General features: G+C 39.9%; 1 protein-coding gene across 1 annotated transcript in view; it reads right to left on the bottom strand.

Moving 5' to 3' along the window:
- rgs11 (regulator of G protein signaling 11) overlaps positions 1–20489 on the bottom strand; it is a 79777-nt gene that overhangs the window by 53514 nt on the left and 5774 nt on the right. Inside the window, exon 3 of the mRNA XM_069906060.1 lies at positions 11273–11323. Coding sequence (XP_069762161.1) covers positions 11273–11323 — 51 coding nt within the window. The remainder of the gene's footprint in view (positions 1–11272; positions 11324–20489) is intronic.

The raw sequence follows: 20489 nt of genomic DNA, 5'->3' as shown, positions 1-20489 counted from the left end.
ATAATGATAGTGGTATTCTGCAATGAGATTGTGTTTTAATGACGACCTACGGCTCCTAGAACGCTACCACCAGCGTTGTTTCCGTTCCATCCTCAACATTCATTGGAGCAACTTCATCTCCAACATCAAAGTACTCGAGATGGCAGAGGCCGACAGCATCGAATCCACGCTGCTGAAGATCAAACTGTGCTGGGCAGGTCACGTCTCCAGAATGGAGGACCATCGCCTTCTCAAGATCGTGTTATATGGTGAGCTCTCCACAGGCCACCGAGACAGAGGTGCACCAAAGAAGAGGTACAAGGACTGCCTAAAGAAATCTCTTGGTGCCTGCCCCTTTGACCCCCAACAGCGGGCTAATCTCACCTCAAACCGTGCACCTGGGCGCCTCACAGTTCGGCGGGCAGCAACCTCCTTTGAAGAAGACCGCAGAGCCCACCTCACTGACAAAAGACAAAGGAGGAAAAACCCAACGCCCAACCCCAACCCACCAATTTTCCCTTGCAAGCACTGCAACCGTGTCTGCCTGTCCCGCATCGGACTTGTCAGCCACAAACGAGTCTGCAGCTGACGTGGACATTACCTCTCCATAAATCTTCGTCCACGAAGCCAAGCCAAAGAAAATAAAATAAAGCAAGATTATAGTTGACACACCAGGCTGGTGCAGACTGTGTATGTATACATTGACATACAGCACAGTAACAGACCATTTCTTCCCACAAGCCCGTGCCACCCAATTGACCTACAGCCCCTTGAATAGTGGGAGGAAACAGGAGCCCCCAACATGCGGCTCACGAACAAGCCCCTTACAGACAATGTGGAATTCGAACCCCAATCGCTCATACTGTAACTGCTTTGCGCAAATCATTCTCACATCTCATGCTTGTCGTTGAGTAAACTAAATGATTTTATGCATTTGGATTGGCAATTCAATATGTAGAATCTTACTCAAGGCAGAACAGAATTTAAACATTTGTGGCAGAAACTTAACCACTTCAGTTGAGCCCATAAAGAAATTGCTGCTGTCAAATATCTTTTGAAGCAAAATCTTTAATAGCAGAATAAAACCAGCTTCAACTCAAGATCAGCAACTTTAGGTACAATAATATGACACCTTTGTACTCCACCAACCCTCAACAAAAACTTTCAAGGCATTGTTTCTCTACAGAAGTTGAACAGTTAACTATTTTGATGACTTGCTCAGGGATAATTGGACTTGAATAATAAAGGCAAGGATTTTGTTTCTGCATTTTATGCTCTGATCAATTGTTTTTTTTAAATGGTGAAATGAAGTTGCTTTCAGATTCACCTTCACCAATGGTCCCTTATATAATGCTTTAATCCAATTCATATATTTCTCTGGTAGCTTGAACCAGTGTAGTACTTTAAATAAATAATTCCATTCTACCCTCTCAACGGCTTTCTCTGCATCAAAAGCAACCGCCACTATTGGAGTTTTCTTTCCTTGTACTGCATGGATTAAGTTAATGAAGTTAGAGATATTGTCCATTGTTTGTCTTTTCTTAATAAATCCAGTTTCGTCAAGTTTTACTGTTTTTGGTACACAGACAGCCAATCTATTTGCTCATAGTTTTGCTATTATCTGATTCCACCTGCATTGAATTCGCCCATCGTTATTGAATGAAGATCTGCCGGGACCAATGCCTGAAGAGGGCGCACAAAATCGGTGAACCGGTGCGGACTCGAAAGGCCAACATGGCCTGTTTCCGCTCCGTAAATGGTTATATGGTTATATATTCTTGTAGATTGGGTCATTTCAAAGCAGCCTTTAAATCCAAATAATTATTGCATCCAAATCTAATCTATTTTTAGAATTATCATGCATTACAAAAGCTTTTCTTACTCAATGGTACAGTGCAGTTAAGGGTTATAACATTAAACTTGAATTTCCAATTTTCTCCAATAGCCAGATCAAAATAATCCCAAGGATTACAATTACCCACCAAGTAATTCCTCACAATTACCCACCAAGTAATAAGAATATTAATGGATTATCTTTAAACCATTTTTGGTAAACTTTTGGTAGCAATCAGAATCAAGCAGAACAAGATTGCTGTGAGCTGGCATTGACTGACAGGCTGAATAGCCTGCGAGAAAATATCAGTCATTAAATAATTTGGATAACTGAACTATGGAAATCGACTCTGCTCCAGTGATATTTTTCCATTATTAAATACCAGGCCTGGCTGTCTAACACCAAGAGGTGATTAAATCCTGGCAGAAGAGTTATTATTAAACCAGTCCTCAGTGTTCATTATTGGCAGCTCAGGGGATGCCTGTTCTTCCAAAACACTCAAGGTTCACCAGACATTAGAAGGAATTAATTTGGAATGACTCACCTTTTCCTTCTCTAATCACTAAGGAAATTAGATAGGTGACAGAGAAACTTCCTACGTTATTCTAATTTTTTTTCCACTCCCAAATAATATTGTGTGCAAAGTAGAAGGAAAATAGAAGGTTTCTGTTCAGATCCTGGACAGCACTACATTAAAACTGCAAGAAAATTTATGCTGATACTCCCCAACCTGATTAAAGGCAGGCAATGGGAATCAAGTGGTAATTAAAGGCCGTGCCTTTGCACAAGTACAAACCAGAGGCAGATTATCAACAAAAGGTCCTGGAGACACAGCTTCTTAATGTGCGATTCAGCCAATATCTGCCTTCATGAAAAAAAGGCTTGTAGGAATCAAGGAAGTTCCTCATCTAGGAAATTCAACATCCCTCTATGCAGCAGGATTCTAAACTTCTCAACCTAAAGACCACAGTCAGTCTGAGTCGGTAGCTAAACCTCAAGTCCCATCACACCCTGGCACCCCTTAGGGCTGTGTGCTCAGCCCCCTACCTTTCTCAACTGATTCAGCTTGGACAGGATCATCAAGTTTGTGGATGATAGAAAAGTAGTCAGTCTTATCAGTAACAAAGATAGCTGCATTACAGAGAGGAGGCAGCAGCTCGTAAAATGCCGCGAGAACAACCAGAGCCTCAAGTGGACAAGACAAAGGAGATTACGATGAACCTTAGGAGAACAAAGGTTGACCGTTCTCCACTGCGCATCCTAGAGAGAGTAGGGAACACAGAGTTCCCTGGGGTGCCTAAAAAGCATGACCTCTCCTGGAATCACAACACCTCACGAGTCAGGAAGGTGCAGCAACACCAACCCTTTCAGGAGTACATTTGCACAACTGCCTGGTTGCATCATGGCAGTTGCAAAGCAGTAGACCAGAAGACGATGCAGATGATCATCCGAACAGCCAAGAAGATCACAAGGTTCTTCTTTTCCTCTATTGACAACATTTATTAGAAGCATTGCTTATAGTAGAACTTAAAGAATTACTGAAGACCCTTTCCATCCAGCATACAGCAGCTTTGACTTACTAACAACAAGGAGGTGGTACAGGAACATCAAAGCCAGGACTACCAGGCTGGGAAATAGCTTCTTCCCTCAAGCTGTGAGATTCAAGATTCCTTTCTTGTCATGCAATAGTACAAAACATGCATTACACAAAATTACCTTCTGCTTGTCTCAAGGCTGACAAAGAGTCACCATTAGTGTCGCTCAGCATCTATTACAGTACAAAAAGAAAGCAAAAGAGAGTCTCTTCTAAGCTATTGTGTGTCTGTAGATTTTCCTGAGTAAATCCCAAAATATATGCATTTTCAATTATATCTTTCTGATAAAAAAGTACTAGGTATCGTGAATGTGCGCTCATAAATACTGCTTGTCAGGTTGTACATGTACAGTCAGATGATAATCAATTGGAACTCAAATGAATTACAATTTTCAAAATGCCTTTCTAATGAAATGGAGGGATTTTTCAGTGAGTGAGATCAGGCCAACTGGTCTACCAGTTTACCAATGTCTCTCTCCTTTTTCCTTGAATAGAGTCACTGCACTTGTGGTATTTCATGTCACTGGGACCTTCCAAAAAGCTGGAGAAGGTTGGAAGAATACAAACATAACATGAATAATTCAAATGATTGGTTAAACACCTCAAGTTTTATTAGTTTGTCTGATAGCATTTCTCCAGCGTTGGGATCATTTATGTTTTAGTTTATCCCTCCCATTGATCCTGATTTTCTACCATTAACATGATAAGGAGGACAAGAGGTGACTTAGAGATCTATAACATTGTGAGGGGCATAGATAAGGTAGACAGCCGGCACCTTTTTCCCCAGAGGGGAAACACCAGAGCAAACACCAGAGGATGTGTACAAAGTTAAGGGAGGGAAGTTTAGGGGTAAACAGATTTTATAAAAACACACACGCAGTGGTGGGTGTCTGGAATGTACAGGCAAGGGTAGTGGTAGGGGCTTGAACCTCAAGGGTATTTAAAAGATTCTTTGACAGGCACAAGAAATAGAGGTAGGGAGAGGTTTAGTTAACTTTTGGTTGGTATACATGGATTGGCATGACATTGTGAGCCGATGAGACTGTATTGTGCTGTAATGCTCCATGTTATAAATGTTCCATCATCAATTTTTTTTATGGGCTTGAATTTTACCTTGTGTACGGCAGTATTTTCTGAAACACTTTTGGAAAGTGTTGATATTAACCACTACTTCAAAAACTGAAGCTAATGAAACTTGGTTCGACTTTAAATTTTTAACTCCCTTTTTCCAAACAATTTTATTTTCCTGTAATTGATTGTGAAAGTACAGTAGTCCCTCCTTATCTGTGGGGGATATGTTCCAAGGCCCCAGCAGATGCCTGAAACTATGGATAGTACCGAACCCTATACAGCAGGGGTGTCAAACTCAAATTCACAGAGGGCCAAAATTAAAAACTTGGACTAAGTCGTGGGCCAAACTAAATATTTATTGAAAATTTTCAACAACATCTGCATGTTTTCTCTTCTTTCAACATATGTAATGTTAAACTTTTTCCTTATTAAAATAAATGTTTAATAATAGTTTTGATTAAACTCTTTCCAGAAGAAGCATTAACAAATGAGAAATAAAATATTCAACAAATAATATTTTTCTATAGCCTTTAAGCTCCTTTTAAATGTATTTTTTTCACAAGCCAACAAGTCAAAAAAATAACAACTTACTTCAATGAAAATCCAATCTTTCAACTATGAACAGTCCAAAGTAACCAAAGAAAATATTAATCCAAGCTTAGCTTGCTACACTGTGATTTACTCTGATGCACCTGGGTCTAAACCAGATACTTGGCATCTCTTCTTAGATGCAAATTCATCAAACTCTGAGTTTGCCTCCCACCTATCCTGAAAGGTCCTGTTTTCTGTCTTTGGTTTGGCCATTTTTCGAAAGGGGTTTATTATATGTGAGTTCGGCGACAGGTCGCAGATGCTAACGAAATTAAACAGAGGAGGTGGGGGTGATTAGCGGGCTGACGCTAATGCATTTGCAAAGCATTCTGGGATTTGTAGCATTAGCTGTGCATGCGCTATACTGGCGCGGCGGCCAGCGGGCCAGCTCTAATACATATTTGATATGATCTTACGGGCCAAATATAATTATATCATGGGCCAAATTTGGCCTGCGGGCCTGAGTTTGACATGTGTGCTATACAGGGTATACACCGCTTAATGTCCACGATACTTTCTGTGAAATTGGGTGTTAGTTGATGTGGACATTGTGCGAACACCATGTTTATATACTTAGCAAAGCTATATGGGATACCATAGTGTACCTGTGAATGTTTTATTTGTAAGTAGGGATCAGTGTGGGGACCGACAACGGGTCTGTAGGGAGAGAGCAGGGCAATGGGATCAGTGTGGGGATTGACACAGGACTGCAGTTAACTGAAACCATGGAGAGTGAAACTGCAAATAAGGGAGTCCACTGTATTTTGGTCACTGTTTATGCTGTAATCTTTAGGTAGATTTCTTGTCCTAATTATTTATTTCGATGAGCAACACATCCTATGGCAGATTTGGGTTGATGTTAGTTTCATACTGGATCCAATCAAAATAAATTCAGAAATCCATCAACAATCACTTCGAGAGCATCTGTTCCTGCATTAGTCTTTAATATTAAGCGCTCTCAACTAAACTATAGCAGCTAGAAATCAGATTATCTTCATTTTCCAAATTGACAGCATAAATAGGTCGATGATTACCTACCATATTCCAGATAAACAGATGCAGCGTACAGAGATAAATTAATTTGCTTGTACCATTAACTCACTGGGTTGATACCATAAATTATTCAAATACTAGTTTGATTTGGTGAAATAATTGCTCATGTAGAGAAACAAATCAATGCCAAAGCTGATATCAGTATTCATGCACTTTTAAAAAATGGAGAGCTTTTTGCAATAGAGGACTTGAGCAAATTACCCAAAGTGGTACAAAGCTAAAAGGATTGAGAAAATATTGATGTTCAAACTTTTGTTCCAATATTAGCGTGACTGATTTCAACAGTGATGATTCTTTGGTATCTCATCTTTAGGTATTCAAGATGGGTGACTAAGAAGCTCATTTACACATTTTCAATTTGAAATAAGAGGAGAAAGAGGGTCATATTAAATGACACATGGGAGTTCAACAAACAAGTGCCTGGACAACCATTTTTGGCAAGCTTTCAACTGTATACATTTGCCTTCAGTGTCTTCAGTTTGTGGGGGAGGGGGAGTTAAAAAGTCCCAAATCTTGCTCAGGATAAATTTGCAAGCCACATCACACACTAACAATACTCAGTATTAAGTACTGATGATTTACTGGGACGTCAAACCCTGGTCCTGATCGCTGACGCTGTAACAACATTGCGCTATCGCTACGTTAACAGTGCTGTGGGGTTAGTGCTTATGGTTAATGTGGACTCAGTGGGTCAAAGGGCTTGTTTGAATGCTGTATGAAGATGCTAGATTTGTTGAGAGGAAGCACATCAAGATCACTATAAATATTTAAGGTGTTCTGTGAACACCATCTTGTGTTCAGTACTGCCAGTCACTGAACCAGTGCGGACTCGAAAGACCAACATGGCTTGTTTCCACTCCGTAAATGGTTATATGGTCGCAAAACAAAAATCAAGGCAATGGAATGGGAAGAAAAAGAAAGCTGGAACTTGGGTTTCAGATATGATCAGGCAAAAAGTCAGCACTTGGCAGGAAAGTAAAATAGCAGGACCAGTTTGGGGTGTGAGAGATAGGTATATTGTGGGTAGGGATGCAAGGAAAAAAAAAAAATCACATATTCTACCTACTTAGTCGGCACCATAGAACTATTAGAAATGTGTTTTTTGGAATTCAAAACACTGGTAACCCGAAAATCCAGACTGCTCTAGAATTGGGTCAGTCCAGATTCTTGGGCACTACATTTAAAAAAAGCAGCAAGAGTGTAATTTTTTAAAATAAAAGTAAAGCAGTAAATGGTTATTTTAATTTGCTCAAAAATATTTGGCACTGCAAACATAGCAGTTAGAACAATGGTGATACAGTGCCAGTGTGACAGAATTGTGTTATTATTAGTCTTTAGGTTAAAATTATATACATATTTCTTAGAAAAGAGTGTGTGGATGAGCAGGCAAAGACACAGACATTTCCACACAGAAACCATTTTGAGAGAAGACATTGAAGCTGTATAAGCAACCATAAAAGTCACAATTGATTGTCCATTGAAACTAAAGTCAATGACATTTACCTGTGCACACAAGAAAGCCATCTATTTGTTAGCTGGGAAGACAGCCCAGAGGCATTTGCTTGTAAACTTTTGGAAAAGTTGGAACTTCAAACACTCAGAGAGACACCTGTATAATCAATCAAGAGGCCATTTACCCTGATTCATGCTTTTCGAGAGATGCAACAGAAGCCAGCAGTGATGTCATGTCATGTGATTCCAATGCAGGAAGGCATCTTTAACACTGCACCAGCTTCATCTGAAGTCAGATACAGTAATCTTCAAAAAGAGAGGTATTGTTGTGCATTCTTCATTTGACAGGGAAGAGACACAGAATCTATGTGGCTTTAGGAAAGGTGGCCTCTCACTGCTTCTCTTAGTCAAAAGAAGAATGCAAGCATTTTTAATGGTTACTTCATTTAATTCTTGCCTGGGTTTTGAAATCATCATGTGAAACACGTTCTGAACCTCCATGCAAGAGAAGGGGGGCGGGGGTGGAAATTTGTGGAAAAAGTAATTTGTTATGAAGAAATAATTTTTGAAAGCAAATGTTTAAAATTCATGAGTTTGAGAACTTTTGAACAACAGTTTTATTGATCGAGTTTCAACACAAAATATTTCTGAGAATGAACTTTAAAATCATCTCTTCAGAATTATGCCTGAACACAGAGTTGACAGACATTTGTACATAGTGGGATTAGGTAAAATTTTTATATTATTAATAGTTAGTAAAAAATATTGTTTTGATGTTACCATTGTCTTGGTGAATTTCTATTGCTGCTGGTCTAGGTTGTAACACCAGTGACCGGGATTCAAATCCAATGCTGTCTCTAAGGACTTTGTACATTCTCCCCACGTCTACGTGGGTTTCCTCCCACCCTCCAAACATACTTGGTTGTAGATCAGTCAATTGGGCAGCATGGACTAGAGGACTGAAAAGGCCTGTTACCATACTGCAAGTCTAAATTTAAATTTAAAAAAAATTATTTGCATAGTGTTATAGATAGAGAATTTAGGTTAAAAAGGGCTTAAGTTAAAATGTGATGATTAATCATAAAAGGGGAAGCCAGAATAGACAGGGAGCTTACCATAAAAGTTCAGCTAGAAAATGTTATAACAAACAGAGATCTTTCATGGTCACAAAGAGACATGTAGGAGCCAAAGATTGATAAAAGAGTGAAAAACAGAATTTAGTGTGTGCAGAGTTCGTAGTGTACGTAACTAACATGATCATTACAAATGCAAGTGTACTTAGAATGATTTTGCACAAACTAACCAATTAAAACAGTGTTAAAGAGGAGGGGAAGGACAAGCAAAAAAGGTATAAAAATCAATGCACTGTATGTATCGGGGCTTGACTTGGCGAGAAGCCAGTTGAGTCCAACTCTGCAGACTTGTAAATAAAGCTTGTCGTGTCACCGACTTTAAAGAGACTCATGTGTGAGAATTTGTATTTCTGACACATAACAACTTAAATATTAGGGCACGGTGCAAAGAACAGTAATCGACCTCAGCTGTACAGGGAACCCTTTGCTAGTTCCACTCTTGACTGAAGCTTGATTTGTAATAATTTCTCTTTCTCTCCTCCCCACTCCCTCACTGTTACCTCTAATGAAGTACACTTTGTTATATAGAAAATTTAGGTTAAAATGACTTAAGTTAAAATGTGATGATTAATCATAAACAGGGAAGCCAGAACGGACAGGGAGCTTACTAGCAGCCAAGGACAAAAGGTTCTGCTGAATATGTTTTTTTAAACCTATCTTTTCATGGTCATAGTGAGAGACATTCAGGAGACAAAAGATTGATAAGAAGGGTGAGAAACAGAATTTAGTGTATGTAGAGTTCACAGCGTACGTAACGAACGTGATAATTAAAAATGCAGTTATACTTAGAATGCTTTTGCAATACTAACCAATTAAAACAGTATTAATAAGAAGGGGAAGGGCAAACAACAAGGGTATAAAAATCAATGCACTGTATGTATCGGGGCTTAACTGGTGAGAAGCCAGTTGAGTCCAACTCTGCAGACTTGTAAATAAAGCTTGTCGTGTCATCAGTTTTAAAGAGACTCATGTGTGAGAAGTTTTATTTCTGACACACTTGATAATCTTTCATCTGCACATTTCCTAGTGAAGAATCATCTGAAGGTGGAGGTCAGATTCTAGGAGCATGTAATGGCATCATGCTTTACTTCCCCATGCCTCTCCTTCACCTACATTTCCTTTAATTACTGGGTCATTCAGATGAAGTGGATTTTCCTCTCTCTGGGAAGACCAAAGCCAGATATTTTGCACACAATTCCATCACACTGTTCCCAACATGGACATCTTATTTGACCTAGACTTTCTAGTACTACATTATCTCTTCCAAAAGAACTCTCAGTCAGCCAATGTTGTTGACAACTGAAACCTTCATCCCTATGTGTTAGACTTGTGAATTAAAAGTTCTTCTGATTCCCATCTTCTACTTCAAAGAAAAACAATTGACAATTCTGCTACTCCCATATCCTGATCCTCACTGACCAACTGCGTTTGCAGAATTGCCAAGTAGAATTTTCTGAAGTTTTAATTATATCCTTTTTTGCACTAAATATTCTTGAAGTTTCATTAAATATAGGTGAACAGTTAGCCCTTACAACACATTCAAGTACCTTTGTCATATTGCCATATATTAGTCAGATAAAATTATAACCTTAGTTCTTCATGACTTGTAAATGTGGCCACGTGAAATTCAACTAAGCTGGTTCAAGTATTTTGGGAATAATAATAGAACACTAATGATACATGTTAAAGCACAAGTTCTCTATCAAAATGTCCTAGTATAACCCACTGAACAATGGACATTTAATAAAGGTTTACAGAATTATTTATTTTCTTTGAAAACACAAATAGTTCATTAAAATATGTTCATTGTTTTGGTTAACAGGCAGAGTTTAAAAAGTAGCCAAAAGACTCTTTTGCAATTGCAGCAAAATGCTATGTTTCTGCACACTTCCAAGCTATTTCAATTGTCAACATATTTTAAAAGAGCCCTCATGTGTATAATCTTATCAAGATGACAAATGGTTCTATTGATAGAAGATGCAAACTTTATAAGTAATCATCTTAGATGTTAACTCGCACTGAATTTAGTAACACATCAACTGTTATCTTCTATAATTTTCTTCCACTGTACAACCATAATTTCCACTGGAACTACTTCAGACAAAGCATGGGACAGGGAGCGCAAGAAAATTTAGAACAGAAAACTGGAAAAACAATTGTTTGAAGGTCTGCTCAAAGGAAGCATGGACACCAGCAATAAGGGAGCTGCAAGCAAATATGGATTGGAGCTACTGAGAAATTTCAGGCCAATTGACTTGTTGAGCTGCAGTACAGTACTTGTACAGGACATCCACCTGGCTGCTGATGTAATCCTCTGTTCGCTGCAGCTACGAATCCAAATATGGTCACAAACACATTGGGAAATAAACTACGGCTGCAAAGAATTTAAATCTACCTGCTACATCTCACCTTAAAATATCTTTTTGAGCAAAGTAATATTTGGCAGCACAATTTGGTTCTTTTAACAAACTCCAGGCAGTTAATGAAATGTTGGCTATTACCCAATGTTTCCAATCCAATTTCTTTTTTAAAAAAAACGGAGTGATAAATTAAGCAATGACTTACCTTCTTCAGATGTCGAAACATTTTGAAGAAGCCATTCAAAAATATCATGGCCTAGAAAAATATCAAAATGAAGCTGTCAGTCAATTTATAAAAGTCTATTCATCTAAAAAAATTAAAATATCACTCAAAATATACTTGAATCATTTGAAATTCAATGGCATTGTCTTTGAAACATTGAATGCAAGACCAGTGAATTGAATCAATTGAGATAATGAAAAGCATTATTTGGCTGATCAACAGCAGGCCTCCAAAGATGGTTCAGGAACAAAGCTGACATCCCTCATGGAGAGGATGGATGGAGAAGATGGATGGAGAAGTTTTCGGATGATACAAGAAATAAAACTCAGAGTAATACAGAAATATTCTCGGCAAAATAAATGAAAGAATTAAAAAAATATATTATTTGTCTTTTTCTCAAAAATTATACATAGTAACAGCCTTACTTCCAGATCCGTCTCTGAACAAATGGGACCTGAAGTCTCCCACCTGCTGCAGACAAGAGGTTCATCAGTGAATGATACAAAGCTCAGTGATAATGTGGAGCTCTGAAGAGGATACAGAGGCTTCAAGGCATAGAGACAGGTTTAAAAAACAAATGGACAAGGTCATGGCAAATGGAGTACAAAATGGAAAAAGCGTATAGAGAAGAATCCAATTTTTAATTAATGGGAGACTAGGTATTGCTGTTCCGAGGTACTTGAGTGCACTGCACATCAACATGGTAGAGCAAGCAATTAGAAAGTAAACAGCATATTGACCTTCATAGCAAGAGGACTAGTCCAGGGAATTAATACTGAAAAGATGGTTGCAACTTCATCTGGAACATTGTGTACAGGTCTGGTCTCCCCCAAGATAGCAGATACTTGTTACAGACAGAATGCAGCAAAGGTTTACCAGGTGAAACGCTGAGATGGTGGATTGTCACAAGAGATTAATAATACCCGACCTATGGTATTGTTTTTAGAAGAAAACAAAAATTTAAAATTCTTATAAGATTTAACAGAGCAAATACAAGAACGATGATTTGTGCTCGGTGATGGTTCACCTGGCTGGGGCAAGTAAAGCCAGCAGTTGCAGTCTCAAAGAAAGAAGTTGTATATTTGCAATGAGGTAAAGTTTCCTCAACCAGAGGGCTACAAATTGTTGGAATTCTCTATCCAAGAAGATTGTGGATGCTCAGTTAATTAATGCATTTAAGACCAATTGATAGATTAAGTATTAAAAAGAATCAGAGCAAATGGGCCTAGTGCAGGAAAGTTGTTTGACAGTAAATAATCAGTCACGATCTTATTGAAGTGAAAGTGTGAGAAACAGAAGTACCTTCACAGATTTCACTCGAGACAAAAATTGAGAACAAAGAACATTTATTGTACAACAGTGCAAAGTTGGGTGCTTTCCCTTACCATGGGAATACACACATATACTGGGGCTCACCCAACTTTTATACAGTTCATTTCAGTGTAGAGATACCCCTGCCTTTAACATTCTTCTGCCTTCTAGATTGGTTTGGCATTTGGTAATTCTGTCTGCCTACCTGCAGTTTCTGTAAACTTGAAAGACCATGGGGTATCCTGTCTGGGTCCCATCATGTCATTGTCCTTATTCATGAATCTGCCTTTGTTCTTATTCAAACATCTCAACCCCCAGGAGTTACTAATTCTATATGCAGAATTTGCTAATTCGTTCTATCACTATAAGACCTTCCTTCTATTATACTTGCGTAACCCTTCCTCACACTCTTATCGGAATTCATCCCTATTCAGCACTTACTTAACTTCCTCTAGTCTATTATTCTTTATTTCATTCATACTAACTTTACTTCCTACAATCTATCATCTCTCACAAGGTAAAAGCCCCTTTTACACTGGCAGGTGAACACGAGTTGAATCTGGGAATTTAACGGTTCACCTGCCAGTGTGAACACTCCAAACCCAATAGAGGGCTACAAATCGACCCAAGGAGGTCGTGCCAGAGCTGAGCTGTTTTGACTCTGCTCCAATGTGGATGGGTTACCCGCTATGCTGGGTAGCATTATTGATGTCATTGTCTGCGTGCGTCAACCTAGTGGGAAACAGTCCATCTTGCCAGGTCGTTTGGAGGGAAGGTCAGTATTTCAGTGTAGTTAAGGCTAGTGTTCTGTTTTTAGTGTATTGGTGTCATATTGACATGACACAGCAGATGTAGAGACATTGCAGTTTTAGTCTCAGTGTAGTTATATTGTGAAGGCTTTTAGTGTAGTTATTAGTATGTAGAATAAGTTCACATTTCATTTAGTAACCACACTAAGGATTAACACAGACTGCAAACCTTTAACAATAAAACCTTTTACAGCTTGTGATCAGATAGAAAGCAATATCAAGTAGGAACATTACTCAAAGATAATACTTTAGGAGAAGAACAATGGCATTTATTCAAGGAAAACAGATGGGACACTTCAAGAGAGTGGCAAGTGAGACGTGATTGGAAGTTACGTGTTTGTGATATTTAAAGAATTCAGTATTGATCAGCCAGCCATCTAAAACCAGAAAGGTGGGGGACTTTGTGTGAGATGGACAGTTTTGCTGGTTCTCCTTGTGAGGACGATTGTTGAACCACCTTGACCATTGTAATGGTCATTTTGATTGACCCTCGTCTGGGTCAAAAAAAGCAGGAGGATTCCTGTATTTGGATTGTGACCATTCTGACGGTTATTTAATTTGACACGTTCTTGGGTTTTGGGAGCATTATGGAAGTCACACGTTCCGTTTCCCCTATGCAAGGAAGAGGGGAGTTATGAACACCATTCATAAGTCAAGACATTTCATTGGAACCAACTTGACAAGGACTCACGTTTCAACAGTCGATCACAGTCTCACCTTCATGATTACTTCTGTACATCAATTTAAAAGTTTGAGTTTCAACACAAGGTTTCTAAGACTGAACTTGAGCTGTAATGGTTTAGGGTATCCCACAAACACAGGTATATTCATGTATAGTTGGGGTTAGATTAGTTAAATTGTTATATTGTCAGTAGTTATTAATAAATACATTGTTTTAAAAATAACACCGTTTTAGTGAATTTCTATTGCTGCTGGTCTGCGACATGACACGTATTAGTGTTAGTATGTGTTGTTACAATGGGGGAATAGGGGGATGCAGGAGCTCCTCTCAACAAGGGCCAAGGAGGAAATCTCCAAAAATATGAGAGGGTCACCTGTAGGCTCAGCGACATACATCTGACATTAGGTCTGCCAGATTGCGAGGGAGCTAGTCTGTATGTTTGTCCTCCGTTTGAACTCTTTTGCATATGGTATGCATATTATTAAATTGAGTGTACTCCCCATGCTTTCGTACATGTATTGTGCTTTATTCCTGCTAAAGATAAGCGTATACAGAGCCGTTGTCATACCCACACTCCTGTTCGGCTCCGAATCATGGGTCCTCTACCGGCACCATCTACGGCTCCTAGAACGCTTCCACCAGCGTTGTCTCCGCTCCATCCTCAACATCCATTGGAGCGCTTACATCCCTAACGTCGAAGTACTCGAGATGGCAGAGGTCGACAGCATCGAGTCCACGCTGCTGAAGATCCAGCTGCGCTGGATGGGTCACGTCTCCAGAATGGAGGACCATCGCCTTCCCAAGATCGTGTTATATGGCGAGCTCTCCACTGGCCACCGTGACAGAGGTGCACCAAAGAAAAGGTACAAGGACTGCCTAAAGAAATCTCTTGGTGCCTGCCACATTGACCACCGCCAGTGGGCTGATAACGCTTCAAACCGTGCATCTTGGCGCCTCACAGTTTGGCGGGCAGCAACCTCCTTTGAAGAAGACCGCAGAGCCCACCTCACTGACAAAAGGCAAAGGAGGAAAAACCCAACACCCAACCCCAACCAACCAATTTTCCCCTGCAACCGCTGCAATCGTGTCTGCCTGTCCCGCATCGGACTTGTCAGCCACAAACGAGCCTGCAGCTGATGTGGACTTTTTACCCCCTCCATAAATCTTCGTCCGCGAAGCCAAGCCAAAGAAAAAAAAAATGCCTACATAACATTACTGGTACATCACCACTGGAGTTTGGGGCCCCCTTAGCTCCGCGATACCAGATATTTAATCTTGAAGAGCGCACAGACCCAGGATTTCATGGTCCAGTGTGAATGGCCCTCCTGGTATTTCAACACTGGTCGTTCACACACCTATTTAACAAGTTGCCATTGTGAAAAGGCCTCAAGTTAGATATATTCTAAATCCTAGGAGAGGGGGAAAAAAAAGTTCTTTCCAGAAAATTTTCAATAATCAGAACCAGAACCTGAAAGTGAAAGATTGCTTTTGGCTTTGGAGGGATGCAAACAGCAGAGTTCCATTCTTAGTTTGCACTTGGGTGTATAGGCAACAATTCTAAACATGCATGTTGCTCAAGACATGGAGACGTAGTAAAATGTCAGGAGGGCAGCAGTAGACTTTTAAAAGGCTGGTGGATGGTGTGAGAGATGAGTAAAACTAATATGAAAATGTGAGAGATGAAGAAAGCTAGTATGGATATATGTGTAATGAATAAAGCCAGTATGAATAGGATAAGGGTAGGTAATAGAATGTAGGAATAAAGTTAGTCTGAATAAGATAAGGGTCTTCTAGCCTTAGAGAGAGTCAGCAAGTTCTGCATATGTAATTAAGGCTTAGACAGAATTAGCAAGTTCTGCATATAAGAGTTAGTACGCCCTGAGGGTTGGGAAGGTGTGAATAAGGACAAAGGCAGGTGAATAAGGACAATGACATGATGGGACACAGACAGGACACACCCTGGTCCTCTCTTTCTTCTTTTCTTTGGCTTGGCTTCGCGGACAAAGATTTATAGAGGGGGGGTAAATGTCCACGTCAGCTGCAGGCTCGTTTGTGGCTGACAAGTCCGATGCGGGACAGGCAGACACGGTTGCAACAGTTGCAGGGGAAAATTGGTTGGTTGGGGTTGGGTGTTTCCTCCTTTATCCTCCAAGTTCACAGAAACAGCACGTAGGCAGACAGGATTGCCTAATGCCAAAGTTATCCAGGAGGCAGAAGAATTTTAGGGGGGGGGAGGGTACCTCTACACTGAAATGAACTGTATAAAAGTTGGGTGAGCCCCAGTATGTGTGTGTGTATTCCCAGGGTAAGGGGAAGCACCCAACTTTGCATTGTTGTATAATAAATGTTCTTTGTTCTCAATTTTTGTCTCGAGCAAATTCTGTGAAGGTACGTCTGTTTCTCACAATGGTGTCTAGAAATGGTGAAATGTTGCAAAGAATAGACAATACAAACTGGAGAGCACAATTCCAAAAGGAGAACAGGAATAGTGGTCTGGGAGACATGCACATATTTTATTGGAAGTGGCAGAACAGCTTGCAAAAAAAAAAGTTTTAAAGTGGCACACAGAATTCATAAGGAGCAAGAAGTTATGATGAGCCTTTATCAAAACAGTGGTTTGGTTAAAACTGAAGGATGTTTCCTTTTCTGGATGTCACATTTAAGAAGTTGCAACAAAGTTTCTGTGATTCTGGGGATGAAGGACTTGGATAAAGGGGATAGACTGAAGAAGCTGGACATCTCCGTAGAACTGAAAAGGAGTGCAATTGATCTGCAACATATGGTTATGAAGAACACAGAAAAACAAGAGGGAGAGAGAAGTTTACTCAAGCACTCAGGTCAAGGAGTCAAGAACATAGAAAAATAACCAAAATTAAAGTACTTAGGTTAGTGGGGGGGTCTGCAAACTTTTTACCCTATCGATCCCTTCATGGAATCTTTGATCCCTCAGAGACCCCCCAGGCATGTACAAAATAAATAAATAGATGTGCAGTTTCCATATGCATTAATGAGGGAAACAGCATACCATATGCATGGTGTCCGGGGCTCCAAGCAACAACCCAAACTTTGTTACAACATCCCAAATGGCAAGTAATTACAATAACAGTGGGGGGGAAAAAAACTTTTGCTTCTGACCAGGAAGATGCCAAATAGAGCTGGGTCCAAATCTTCAGCATTGGGTGCAGTGCCGTCCACATTGAAGAATTCACCCCGGGCAGGAGCAGGGATCTTGGGCTCAACAATTCATTCAACCCCCTGGCATTTTTCGACCCCTTTTATTGCTGAAGAGGGAAGAGCATCCGCTGCTAGAGCTGAAAGTGTATTCCACACCCTCAGCAGTCAATATTCACCCCTGGGGAGGGGTCAATGGGACTCTTCTCATTGACTGCTGAGGGTGTGGAATACACTTTCAGCTCTAGCAGCGGGTGCTGTTCCCACTTCAGCAATCAAAAGGGGAGATAATTTAAAGAGAACTTGCAGGCTGAGGAAAACAGGAGAGAGATTTGTTCTTAGAAAAGAGTTAAAGAAAATTGAGATATTTCTCATGGAAGGTTGTTATGATGTGATAGCGTAGAAGCAAATTTCACTAATGCTTGTAATAAACATGCTATCTTTCTGAAAACTATTAAATTGTACGATTAGAAGGAAAATGCTAAGGGTTACACAAAATGGACAGCTCTCAAAAGGCATAATGGTCAAATGACTTCCTGCAGAGGTGCAAGATTCCATTCTTCCCCCCCCCCCCCCCACCCCACCCCAGGATTAGGATATCATATCTTTAGATGGCAATTAAGATTTTGTCCAATATAATTGATAGCAAATTGATTACAAAGGCAAGTCATTAGAGTCGGCGGCAGCTGTGTGCAAGGTCAAGTCATTAGTGGAACCCTACAGGGATCAACATTTGACCCATTATATTGCTCAATCATGATCAATGATTTGGATCCAAGTGCAATATAAAAATGCAGGTGACCTGTATGCAAATTAAGAATGAAATCAAACAAGGACACAAATCACAATATCAGAAGTAGATTGATCATAGGAGTAGCAAATTGCACTTATTAGGGTCCTTGTACTAGGATAGGGGTTAGTTCAGTTGTTCCCGCGGCTACTCTTTTTCCAATCCGCATCCAAACACAAGAGGATTGAAGAAGTGCGGAGTTTATTGCTGCAAGGAAAACTCCACGACGGACAAATCTTGCTTATTGTTCAAACTACGTATCAAAGAAAGTTGTTTCCAAAACACAGATCGTCCAATGTCAGAAATATGGAAGAACAAAGATCTCCTCTTATAGCCTTTCCATGCTGCCCTTCCCCACAAATGGGCTCCTGGCGTTTTGGGAATTGCACCCAAATGTGAGCAAGATATTGCTCTTCTCTATTCCCTTCAAAGCAAAGAAACAAATGCTCAAATAATGAGGAAATGAGAATTTCAGGTAGATTTCACATTTTAGAATTTCAAGTATAGTTTTACTCATGCATGACTACATTTAGACAGAGGGGTGCAAACATTCTAATTTGCAGTTACAAACTTAATCTGGTTTCTAAGATGGCAAATGTAGAGACTCCACCACTTTTAGTACTGGATTTCAGCTATGTGATCAGGTTCCTGTTCCCTCAAAATGCAGCAACTCCTAAACCCACTGCTCAATTGCATGTCACTGAAGTCCATTAGCTGGCTGCAATAACTCTCCCAAGCCCTTAACATTCCAAGGACTACACATCCCCTCCTCCCACTTGGTCAAGGGATGTTACTGGCAATTAACCATATAACCATTTACGGAGCGGAAACAGGCCATGATGGCCTTTCGAGTCCGCAGCCGTTCACTGATTTTGTGCGCCCTCTTCAGGCATTGGTCCCGGCAGATCTTCATTCAATAACGATGGGCGAATTCAATGCAGGTGGAATCAGATAATAGCAAAACTATGAGCAAATAGATTGGCTGTCTGTGTACCAAAAACAGTAAAACTTGACGAAACTGGATTTATTAAGAAAAGACAAACAATGGACAATATCTCTAACTTCATTAACTTAATCTATGCAGTACAAGGAAAGAAGACTCCAACAGTGGCGGTTGCTTTTGATGCAGAGAAAGCCGTTGAGAGGGTAGAATGGAATTATTTATTTAAAGTACTACACTGGTTCAAGCTACCAGAGAAATATATGAATTGGATTAAAGCATTATATAAGGGACCATTGGTGAAGGTGAATCTGAAAGCAACTTAATTTCACCATTTAAAAAAAACGATTGATCAGAGCATAAAATGCAGAAACAAAATTCTTGCCTTTATTATTCAAGTCCAATTACCCCTGAGCAAGTCATCAAAATAGTTAACTGTTCAACTTCTGTAGAGAAACAATGCCTTGAAAGTTTTTGTTGAGGGTTGGTGGAGTACAAAGGTGTCATATTAAGTGGATTTGTACTGTTTCAATTCTTTTGCAAGTTCATATGGCTGCCATCCAAATTTACCCAGATGCTTAAGAGCTTTAATCTAATATGGGAATAAAACTGTCAGTCCTAAAGTAGATAGCATTCTACTGAGCGCTCAGCTAAGCATAGCATTAATACAAATAGGAAACAAAATTAGTCCCAATAGCATCATTTGAGAGGCTCAAAGCACCCAAAAGCTCATAATGCAAACAAACTTCCATCAGAAATTAGAGCAACCACCAGTTGTGAAATGTCTCGCTTGTTCAGACTCCATGCGCACCGACAATATGCCGAACAGGCAGATCAAGCTATCGACCTGAATGCAACTGATGAAGGCGCAGACATTTTGAGGCAGAAAACTCCAGTCCATGTCCTCTCTTTGCCTCTCAGCTTGACAAGGGTTCAATGGCATGCAGCAACTCTTACTGGAGCTCTTGAAAATTAACAAGCAGCAGGTTTGCTGGAGGATTATTTCTTTTGGCTGTTGCTGTAAACCTGTCACTTTTAAGCACTTTTCAGAACCTCTGAAGCTTCAATAAGACTTCTGGTTGGTGCCAAGATTTCATTTTGCAAATCAAATTATTATGGAAATAATAGCATATTAAGAATGTCTCTTGGCATTGAGAATAACTAGGAGAATGGGCAAAGTTTCTGTGGAGCAATAAAGAGGAAAGGAAGAGCACCCAAGATAGCTCTTACCAAAGGATTCCCTGCAGCCTCTTATTGGGTACTAGTACTTCCTCAGCAGAAGGAGGGGAGAAAAGAATGTGCGAACTCTGTCATTTATTACCTTGTAGTTGAATAACAAACAGAATACACAAATTGGAAGATGTGGGTGAGAGGCTTGTAAGAGTGCCAAGTTTGTGAAGGTGGGGCAAATCAAATAAATATTCCATTGGCATCGAGACTGGTTAATCTACGCACAAGGTAGCCACTTCAGCAGTATACCAACACCCAAAATACTG

The sequence above is a fragment of the Narcine bancroftii genome, chromosome 12 (assembly GCF_036971445.1).
Source record: "Narcine bancroftii isolate sNarBan1 chromosome 12, sNarBan1.hap1, whole genome shotgun sequence".
In the NCBI taxonomy this organism is placed as follows: domain Eukaryota; kingdom Metazoa; phylum Chordata; class Chondrichthyes; order Torpediniformes; family Narcinidae; genus Narcine; species Narcine bancroftii.
This window is presented reverse-complemented; position numbering and strand designations above follow the sequence as displayed.